The 11,527-nt window shown below is 39.2% G+C and overlaps 1 protein-coding gene across 1 annotated transcript; it reads right to left on the bottom strand.

The window, feature by feature from the left end:
* Nucleotides 1–10,053: 10,053 nt before the first annotated feature.
* LOC111984279 (uncharacterized) lies at nt 10,054–10,647 on the bottom strand. Its single transcript, XM_024015901.1, has one exon. It carries the CDS (start codon nt 10,645–10,647, stop codon nt 10,054–10,056), a length of 594 nt encoding a protein of 197 aa, XP_023871669.1.
* Nucleotides 10,648–11,527: the final 880 nt, after the last annotated feature.

Here is an 11,527-nt window from a genome sequence, read left to right on the forward strand (position 1 = left end):
TCTTTTCGTCATTCTGTATGATCACTTACTTCCTTCTTTTTATCAGCAGAAATGGCCACCAGATATAGTAAAGAGAAGTATGCTCGCATCAAAAGGATGAAGAATGAACCTTTGTCTTAGCTTGCTATCGATTCAAAGAAACAAAAACTCAATGACAAGAAAGGTGATATTGTAGTTCCTCCGCCCATTCAGACTATCCCATCTTCTTCGACTCCGTCTCTTAAAGTTACGGTTTTTACTCCCCCTACCATTCGCTCAAAGGGAAAGGGCAAAGCTGGGAAGAGCATTTGGGAGTACCCAGTCACAGCTCTTAGACTAGCTCATAACGCTGTTACTGATGACAAGCTCAAGGGTTTGGCTTTCGTTCCTTCTCACGAGCTAGTTAGTCTTCATATCCATAAGTCGGCGCAGGTACAATTTTTTATATTGACCTTATTGTGACCATCCATCTTTCTTATCATGACTTCTTTCCCTTTTTCTTTGCAGGTCCTTAGGGAGTCTTTGCGTTTAACGACAGATTACCTTAGTACCAAAGAGAAGGTCGTGGTAACCAACTCCAAGTTGGAGTCTATTGAAGCAAAAAGCTTAAAATTGAGGAAAAACTTGATCGTTGCTATGGACGAGACGAACAAAGAAAAGGAGAAGATTAAGGAACTCAAGGAAGCCTTGCAAGTGGAGAAAATGCTGGTCATTCAGAAAGACGAGGAGATCCAGGCTGATTTTTTGAAAACCAATGCTGAGTGAAAGAAGGTCATCCAATAGTTCGCACAGTCTGAACAATTTTTTGATCTCCAGTTCATTCAATATTTCAAGGGTTTTGAACTTCTACGGAGGTGGACGATGAAACATCACAGTCTTGCCGTGGATTTTTCGAACCTTGATTTTGAAACTGTGGACATAGAAATTCTTGCTAATGAGGCTAAGGAGCAAGAAGAAGTAGCTGCTATTGGAGGGACAGATGCCGCTGTTACTGAAGGGATGGATCTGGGCCAAAGGGACGAGACTGTCGCTCCTTCTACTTAGTATAATTTACCTTATTTTCTGAACACTGGTTGCCTCTCTGTTTTGAGGCCTCTTTAACATTACTTAAGAAAAATGGTTACCTCTTTGTTTTGAGGTTTTATATTGCTTTAGTGCTTTTCTTTAGTGACTTTTCAGATGATTAAGGTCTTTCTGTAGAAATACTCACCCCTTTGAGCTTGATGATCTTATCCTTGAACTCGTCTAGATTGAGTTATTGAGTTTTTGATAAGCACAACTTCAAACTTCTTTTTTTACAAAGGTTTTTCTTTTCTCATTATTGGTAGATCTAAACTCATCATTGGTAGATAGAGTTTTTTCCATGAACTTTATGATCTAAACCCGTCATTGGTAGACTGAGTTTTTACCATGAAGATTATGATCTAAGTTCATCATTGGTAGACTGAGTTTTTACCATGAAGTTTAGGATTTAAACTCGTCATTGGTAGACTGAGTTTTTACCATGAATTTAATGATTTAAACTCATCATTGGTAGACTGAGTTTTTACCATGAACTTTATGATTTAAAGACTTTCATCAATATGCTTGCTTTGGATGGCCCGTTAATATACTTGCAGATTATGGACTTATTCTTTAAAAAGAAATGACTTAGAGATGCCTTATTTTCTTTTATTCACCCTTGCTTAAGAAAGTATTACAAAGGCAAAATTTAACAAAAAGAAATGCTAATTCAATAAAGGAAAAAATGCCAAAAATAGGGAATGCTTGCAAGTGAAATAAATGAGGTTATCTATCAATGAGTAAGACGAGGTATTCCAAGTGTTGGAATTTATTAAAGCCAGTACATTTACTGATAATACTTCTTGAGATGCTCTGCGTTCCATGGACGAGGTAGGGCCTTTCCTTTAAGGTCTTCCAGGTAATAACTTCCTCTTCTGGAGTAGTGGACGACCTTGTATGGACCTTCCCAATTGGGACCCAGCTTTCCCTATACTGGGTCTTTGGTAGCATGTGAGACTTTTCATAGTACCATATCCCCAGGATTAAACCTTCTCAGTTTCACCCTTTGGTTGTGGTACTTCGTCATTCTCTGGTGGTACAGAGCCATCCTTTGAGCTGCATTGCCCTTGACCTCAGATAAACAATCTAGAGCAAGCTGCAATTCTTCGTCATTGTTGTGGTCATCATAATGCTTTCATCTAAGGCTTGAAATCCCAACTTCGACAGGAATCACTACTTCAGTCCCAAATATTAGTTCGAACGGTGTTTCTCTCGTTAGTGTCCTTGTCATCGTCCTGTAGGTCCATAGGACTCCTGGAAACTTTTCAGGCCATGCTCCCTTTACCCCCTAAAGTCGAGCTTTGATCAATTTGAACAAAATTGGATTTATAACTTCCATTTGGCCATTAGCTTGTTAGTGTCCTGGGGAGGACTAATGGTTCTTTATCCCCAACTCTCTATAGAAATTCCTGAACTTGTCCTGGGGAGGAATAATGGTTCTTAATCACCCTCGGGATCCCAAACTGATAGATGATGTTCTTCTAAACAAAATGTTGTATTTTTGCCTCTGTGATTACTGCTAAAGGTTCTGCTTCCATCCATTTTGTGAAATAATCAATAATAACAACAACTAAGAACTTAACTTGTTTCTTACCTTATGGTAGTGGGCCAACAATGTCAATTCCCTATGTTGAGAATGGCCATGGGGAGAAGATGTTTGTCAGGTGCTCTGCTAGACCATGCTACACATTTCCAAACCATTGGCACTTGTCACATCTTTGAACGACCTGGACGGCATCCTTCTGCACGATTAGCAAAAATATCCTGCTCAGACCACCTTCCCAACCAGTGATCGTGGGCTTGAATGATTTCCACAAACTCCTTCGTGGATTTCTCATAACACATACATTCCCTCCTCAGAGTCCAGGCACCTCAGGTAGGGTTGGGAAAATCCCCTCTTGTATAGCTCGTCATTTAAGATCGTGAATTTGGACAACCTGACTCTGATCTTCCTAGCCTCCGACAAGTCAGACGGAGTCTTCCATCTCTGATGTAGACCAGGATTGGGTCCATCCAGCTACCTTTGGATTGGACATAAACTACATCCAACACTTCTATGCTCGGGATGGTTTGCACTTCCATGTATGGTCCTGGTTGTCCTATGCAACTGTTGGACGAGGCCAGCCTAGCTACTTCGTCGACTTCCGAATTCTCGTCCCTTGGTATTTAGCCAATCCTGACATCATCAAAGTTAGAAATTAACTGACTAGTCAGTTTTAAGTACCTTTTCATTTTATCTTCCTTCGCTTCATACTCGATCGTTATCTGCCCTACCACCAACTTTGAATTTATATTCAACTTCAAGTTTCTGATTCTCAAAGTCTTCGTTACCTTCAAACTAGTGAGTACTACCTCATATTTCGCTTCATTGTTCGTTGCCGGGAACTGAAGCTGAACCCCATATTTGAGGACATCTTTCTCAGGAGAAAGAAGAATCACACCTACACCCCCAACACCTGCAGCTGACAACCCATCTGCATGTACCGTCTAGTATTTTGCTTTTGGGTCAGGGTTTGCCATGGTGATTTTGGCGACAAGTCAACTAATGCTTGAGCGTTGATAGCAGTTCAAGGTTTGTACTCTATATTGAATTGGCTTAGCTCAATTACCCATTGAACCATTCTTCCTGTTACATCGGCCCTGGACATGGCTTTCTGGATGGGTTGGTCCGTCGTGACGAACATGGCATAAGCTTGAAAGTATGGACGAAGCTTTCTAGACTCAACAATCAAGGAGAAAGCCATCTTCTCTATCCTCGAGTACTTTGCCTCGACACCTTGGAAGGCCTAGCTTGTATAATAAACTGGCCTTTGAACTTTAAGCTCTTCACAGATCAATGCCAAGCTGACGGCTGTTTGTGACACAACTAAATAAAGGAAAAGGTATTCCCCTTCTATGGACGGGCTTAAGAGTGGTGGCTTGGATAGGTACTCCTTAAGGCTTTGGAAAGCTACTTCACATTCTCTGTCCATTGGAAAGCCTGCTTTGGTGTTTTAAAAAATAGAAGGCACTTATCTGTGGCCTTAGAGACAAATCTGTTCAAGGCTGCTACCTATCCAGTTAGTCTTTGCACTTCCTTCACATTTCTTGGTGAGGTCATGTCGAGTATGGCTTTAAATTTTTCTAGGTTGGCCTCAATTCCTCGCTGGAAAACCATGAACCCAAGAAACTTGCCCGGCGAAACTTCAAATACACATTTTGCTGGGTTTAGCCTCATCTGATATTTCCTCAGAGTATCAAAGGTCTCCCTGAGGTCGTCTAGATGTGAGCCTGCCTTCTTGCTCTTGACGAGCATGTCGTCCACATAAACTGCCATATTCAGTCCTATCTGTTTGCTAAACATCTGATTTACCAGTCTTTGGTAGGTAGCCCCTACATTTTTTAGTCCAAACGGCATAACCTTGTAGCAATATAGTCCCTAGCTGGTGACAAATGTTGTCTTCTCTTAGTCTTCCTTGTTCATGTGAATCTGGTTATAACCTAAAAATGCATCCATGAAAGTTAGCAATTCATGACCAGCTATGGAGTCTACCAATTAGTCAATCCTAGGGAGGGGGAAACTGTCTTTTGGGTCGGCGTTATTGAGATCCATGAAATCCACACACATCCGCCATTCCCATTGGACTTCTTAACCATGACGACATTAGCAAGCCACTTAGGGTAATGGACTTCTCAGATGAAACCGACAATTAAAAAGCTTTTCTACTTCTTCCATGATAGCCTTATTCCTATCTGGGGTGAAGACCCGACGCTTTTGCTAGATGGGCTTCTTTGTTGGATTAACATTTAAGTGATGCTTTATCACCTTGTCATCTATAACTGGCATATCCTCATGGGTCCATGCGAAGACGTCTAGGTTCTTATTCAAGAATTTTACTATCTTTTTTTTTACTAGTGGATCAAGTTCCCCACCTATCTTTGTGACTTTTGAAGGGTCTCCCTCCACCAATTCTACATCCTTCAGATCCTTTGTAGGCTTTTCAGACTCCTCCTTTACCATCCAGACATGATTTTCTTTGGAAGCTAGCACTGTCTGGTAGCATTCTCGAGCTAACAGCTGATCTCCACATATTTTTTGGGGTTGGGAATTTTACTTTGAGACAGTAAGTTGAGGTTGCAGCCTTAAGTCGATTTAGCGCTGGTCATCCAAAGATCACACTGTATGACGATGGGTAATCGACAACCAAAAAATCCACCTTCTGTTATCTGGGCTGGATACGTCCCTGCTGTGACTGAAAGCAAAATGATCCCCTTTGGGTAGATACAATCTCCACTGAAATTGACCAAGGGTGACTTGAAAGGCTGAAGCTGTTTGGGGTCTAACCTTAGCTGTTGGTATGCCGTCATGTACATGACGTCCGCTGAAATTCCATTGTCAACTAATACCCTTCTCCTATATGTAAATAAATAAATAATGAAAAATAAAAACTAATACCTTTCTCGCATTGAAGCCTTCTATTACCAATATGATAACGAAGGGATCGTCATGTGGCTGCTTGATCCCATTGGCATCTCGTTCAGAAAAGGTGATGTTGTCATCGTTGTTAGAATGATGGTACTTTGCAGAGGGATGCCTGATGTAGACGCTATTAGCCTATCTCTGATGTGCCTTTCTCAAGGATTTGTATGATCCTCTGGATACCAGTCCGCCAATTATCATCCTTATTTCCCCTACTGCCAGCTTGGGATGATCTTGCCCATCATCTTTATTGTTGTCGTGAGATTTGTCTTTGGCCCTTGATTAAGATTGGTGGTCTCTTTTGACGAACTTCTGGAGTTTCCCTTTCTGGATCAGTTCTTCAATCTGTTCCTTCAAATCACAGCACTCATCGGTGTAATGACCGTGATCTTTGTGAAAGCGACAGTATTTCTTCATGTCTCACTTTTTAGAAGACGAACTCAATAGCTTTGGCCATCTCAGGCCAGGTTCATCTTTGATCTGCATTAATATCTTATCTGCAGGCATTACTAGCAGAGTAAAGTTCAACTTCTTCTTTAAAGCTTCCAGGCTATTCTTACTAGACTTGGTCTTTGATGAATGACCTTCTGGTCCTTCTTCTTATTCAGGGAATCGCTGGCTTCTTCCTTCTTCCGTTTGCCAGTTAGACCTTTCGCACTGAGAGCATCCTCCCCATTCATGTACTTTTGAGCCTTGAACAGTAGATCCGTCATGGAAGTTGGCGGTGTTTTCTCCAGCAAGAAAACAAGATCCGGATTGCTTAGTCCAACTTGGAAGGTCGTCATGATGACCTGGTCGTCCGCTTCATTAATCTCGAGAATAACTTTATTAAAATGCTTCACATACTCCTTTAAGCTTTCCCCTTCCTGTTGCTTTATGGTTAACAAGTAAGAGGTTGGCTTTTTATGACGCTAACGTCCAATGAAGTGTCGAACAAATGAGTCACTTAGCTGTTCGAAGTTCGCAATTGATGATGTTGGCAGCTTGCTGAACCACACCTTTGTGGCCCCTCTAAGGGTGGTAGAAAAAGACCTACATATTACCTCGTCCAGAGTTTGTTGGAGATTTAGGATTGTCTTGAAAGACCCTATATGGTCAAAGGGGTCTTTTGTACTATCATAGAATTCCAAATACGAAAAGCGAAACTTAAGAGGCAAGGGCATTCCAAAACACTGGTGGTGAAAGTTGAGTTTGTTCTTTTGAGCATGCCATTAAGGTTCATGGCTGTTTTTCCCTTCATGGCATTCTTCACCTTGTCCAGCTCCCTTCTCAAGCTTTTCATCATCTGATCATTATCATGCATCGACTACTTAGTACGTTTAGAAGTATCCCTGCCCCTACTATTCTTGAGGCTGTTGGCTTCATCATCGTGTCAACTGCAGCTGCATCGCTGGAGGGAAGTGTTGCTACCTTCAGGATGTGCACAATGCTCAAGTCCATATTCTATTTCATTAGCTCTTGTATATTAGCAATCAATGCTTGAATTTTCTAGGCCATCACCACCAGATCCAAGGGTGCTGTTATAGTTGAATCCATCAATTTCAAGGAACTTTGTCAATAGAGATATAGTGACTTACATCGTTTCCCACAGACGATGTCAAACTGATGAAGCACAGAATTGCCTCATCAGTATGTTCCTCATCAATGCCGATGGACGAACTTGGTTACCTGTTAAGAACAAAAGGAGTAAGAGTGGAAGACACCAGGATGGTGCCAGCCAAAGGCCCTCCGATACTTAAGTTAGATAATCATTTTTCTCAACTAAAGAATCTATATTATATGTAGTAATATCAAATGTTCATGAGATTTCTTACTTGGGCTAGTTGGCTTTATATAGCCTAGCTTTGGATTAATGTGCTTGTCTGTTGCACTTGAGTGGATTATGGCATTGATGGCAAAGAATTCCCTCTTTAAATGGGGGTCCATAATGTCCAGGTGGCTCATCAAGGCTGTCGTAACAGTCCTTCTATTGTTGCCCATTATTAGCTAGTTTAACGGAGTTATTTCTGTCTTCAATGTGTTTTCACCGTCTTCCATAATGACGTTCATAATGCGTTTATGGTCGTCCGTGTTAAACGACGGCCATTTATTCACAATTCGTCATAAATTATTTTACAATCTATTGCAATGACAAATATTTAGATATCAATGCAATAACCCAATATCAATTATTTTACAATCTATTTCAATGATAAATATGAAATAATTATCTATAACAACAAATATATCGTTGCAATAGTTTGATCTAAATTATTTTGTCAATTATTTGCAATCTATTGCAATAAGATTTTTTTTGTTTTTTTTGTTTTTGTTTTTGTTTTTGTTTTGACAAAGACAATAAGATTTGTTAAGTAATAACCTATTATTGCAAGATATCCTAATAGTAAATAGTTTATTGCTACAACATATATATCATTATATCAATTTTTTTATAAAAATATTTGAAGTCTATTACCCCAAATTTTATTGCAACAACTCACATAAACTATTGCAACTCTTTTCCTAGATAATTTATTGTGTACAAGATTGATTATATCACCATTCCATCTAGCCATGGTTTTGAATTACATCTAGCGGATGACGCAAGATTTCTAAATTAGGGCTATGCAATAGAATGACTACGCTTACCATTCCATTTAGTTCTTTCATGTTTTCCAAAAGAGTTCTTCAGTCTAACAATAAAATTTGTCTTGTTTTCAGTGTTGTAGACACTCGATTTTGCACCCATGATTTAATCAAGGAAGATGACTAGAGTAACCATCCATGTACCCCAAAAATCATGATTGCATTACATACATTAATTCACTCATTGCATATCATAAAAATGATTTTGAGATTCTAATGGTCGTGACGGTATGTCCAGTTTTCAAATTAGACCGTCGAATCAAAAGATATCACATGATTAAGTTTACACGGTCAGCATGTATTGTGTCTAGGTAGAGTCGACCACACACGATTAATTTTAATTAATTTTAATTTGTTAAAAAATTAAAATTAATTAAATAATTTTGTGGATGGTTGATAATTAGTGTCTAAAATAGGATTGCTTGATTAGGAATAAAATGGATAATTGGATAACAATAAAATTGTGGATAATCTGAACTTTATCAAAGTTTATTTTAGAGTATTTATTTACAAGATAATTGTTCCTGAAAACACTTGAATTATCCAGAAAAGAGACAAAAATCTTAAAATACGGATTGAAAACACGTTTAAGTGCAGGGACCAGCTCAAGGAAACCTAAAAAATGAGTCTAAAACACACCCAAACACGAAAGTGCAATCAACACCCAAGAGTACCATTCAGCACTTTTGGAGTGCCGAACGGCACTTTAAAAGTGCCAAATTGCACTCTTTTGGGCTTTGGCCTAATTCTCTTTGGGTGCCGATAAGGCACACCCTTTTTGACTTTTTCGCTGAATGACGCATTTCGATTCGCATTCTACCCGTGGTTGCTTATTTTTTAAGCATTCCAGTCTCTATAAATAGGGTCTGGATCCCAAAATTCAGGAAATTCTTTTACGCTCTAGGAGAGACACATTTTCACACTCTCAAATTTCTCTTCCCTCTTTTCTGGCATTCTCTCTTAAACTAGGGTTTTTAGGTTTCAAAGATAATTGAATAAATTTTTTTGAACCCTAAAACATCCTCTCAAGAAGAAGAAGTGCTCCATGCAAGAGGTTATTTCTGATTACCCTTTTCTTTTCTTAATGCTTCTCTTATAGTGATGATGCATGTTTGGAAATTTTTTTTTTTTTTTAGTTTAGTTGTTTAAAGTATTCATATCATGAATTATTGATTTATTTTGTCAAAACATGTTCTTAATTCTTTTATTATTATTATTGTGATCTCTTTCTTATTTTCAAAAATCTGCATGTAAACAATACTTTTTTCTTGACTAAAAAATGAATCTACATCTTCATTAGATGTAGATTTGAATCTTCCTTAGAATAAAAACGGATCTACATCTTCATTAGATGTAGATCTAAATTTTTCTTAAGATTAAAAATGGATCTACATCTTCATTAGAGGTAGATCTGAATTTTCCTTAAAATGAAAATAGATCTACATCTTCATTAGATGTAGATCTGAATTTTTTTTAAGATCAAAAACGGATCTACATCTTCATTAGAGGTAGATCTGAATTTTTTTTTAAATAAAAATGGATCTACATCTTCATTAGATGTAGATCTGAATTTTTCTTAAGATCAAAAACAAATCTACATCTTCATTAGATGTAGATCTGTATTTTTTTTCTTAAAATAAAAATGGATCTATATCTTCATTAGACGTAGATCTGAATTTTTCTTAAATCAAAAACTTATTTGTATCTTCCTTAGATACAGATCTGATTTTTTTTTAACATAGCAGATTTTGAAATAGAAAAAGATCAAGTATGGCTGCATTTGTTGTGTGTGTGTGTGTGTGTGTGTGTTTTTTTTTTTTTTTGTTTTTTTTTTTTTGATGTGAAATAAAGCAACTTTATTCAAAACATGACAAAAACGTTACATCTTGGGTCACCAATTTTTCAATACAAATTGGTGTTTCTTCTACCTATGCATGCAAGGATGACACACCTCTGGCAAATTGTGCCAACGCGTGGGCTGCTTTATTTCCACTGCGCTGTACATGACAAAACTGGACAGTCCAAAATTTGTGAAGATGGGACATTGCACCAGCTATGATATTATCAATGGACGAAGGTGGTTCAGCGAGGCGAAGCATGGCATTCGTTACTATTTGCGCATCACTCTCGAACACACAGTCTCTGATACCAATATTCCAAGCAAACTCAACTGCTTCTTCCATGGCCTTAGCTTCCGTCTCAAGAGCACCTAGTGGAGCTGTCAACTTCTTACTCAACGCTGCCACAACTATGCCGTGGTGATCCCGGATAACAACTCCGATACCAACCTCCTTCTGTTGTTCAAAAGTCGCACCGTCCATGTTCGCCTTGTACCAGGGTGGTTTAGGGGGTTGCCACACTGCTTCCACAGATTCACGGTAAGGCCGAACCACATGGTTGGCTATTAAATATTCCTCCAAATAATTTTTTTTCCACCGAGCAAGGACAATGGCTGGCTTTCTACTCCTCCCATGCCGGACCTCATTCCGGCTTGTCCAAATACCCCACGCAGTTGTGACCATCAACCTGATATCCTCTTCTGACCATTTTTTAACGTTTCAACCATACCACAGTAGATCCAAGAATTCAGGGCAGCCATCCATGATGTGATCTTTAGCAAGACCCATCTCATTCCACACCTCCTTAGTACTATGACAATGCCAAAGTAAGTGTCCTATTGTTTCCTCAGCATTTCCACACACCTCGCATTTGCTATCTTGTGTTACTTGACGATAGCACAGGTTAGCTTTCGTGGGCAAGATATTTCTACATGCCTGCCACGTGAAAGTTTGGATTTTGTTTGGGACCCGCAAACGCCAAATGGATTTCCAGAATTCTTTCATACATGTAGCATTAGAGCTTTCCTCAGATAATTGCTCACTCCTTTCTTGCAAGGCAACCTTATAGGCTGACTTCACCGAAAATTTTCCGGAAGAGGTAAGAGCCCATATAATACGGTCTTCAGGCAGTGTTGGACTTAGAGCAATGGATAGGATAGACTCTACATCCAAAGGAATAAGAATGTGTTGAAGGGCCTCCAAATTCCACTCTCCTTTCTGGTGGTCAATAAGGGTGGTCACTAGCACATCAGAACCAACTTCTGGACACGGTGTGACTACTTGGTATGTAGAGGATATAGGAAGCCATCTGTCAACCCAGACTCGCACCTTTGTCCCATTTCCTATCCTCTAGCGACTACCTTTTTTGACAATATGCTGAGCAGAGAATATGCTTCTCCAGACATAAGACGGCTTAGCTCCCAAAGATGCAGAAAGGAAGTCTCCATGAGAAAAATATTTAGGTCGGAACACACGGTGAAACAGAGAGTTGGTGCAAGTTTGGAGCTGCCACCCCTGCTTGGCTAGCAAAGCCAAGTTGAATGCTTTTAGGTCTCTAAAACCC

This window comes from Quercus suber, unplaced genomic scaffold, assembly GCF_002906115.3.
Source record: "Quercus suber isolate HL8 unplaced genomic scaffold, Cork oak 2.0 scaffold_392, whole genome shotgun sequence".
In the NCBI taxonomy this organism is placed as follows: domain Eukaryota; kingdom Viridiplantae; phylum Streptophyta; class Magnoliopsida; order Fagales; family Fagaceae; genus Quercus; species Quercus suber.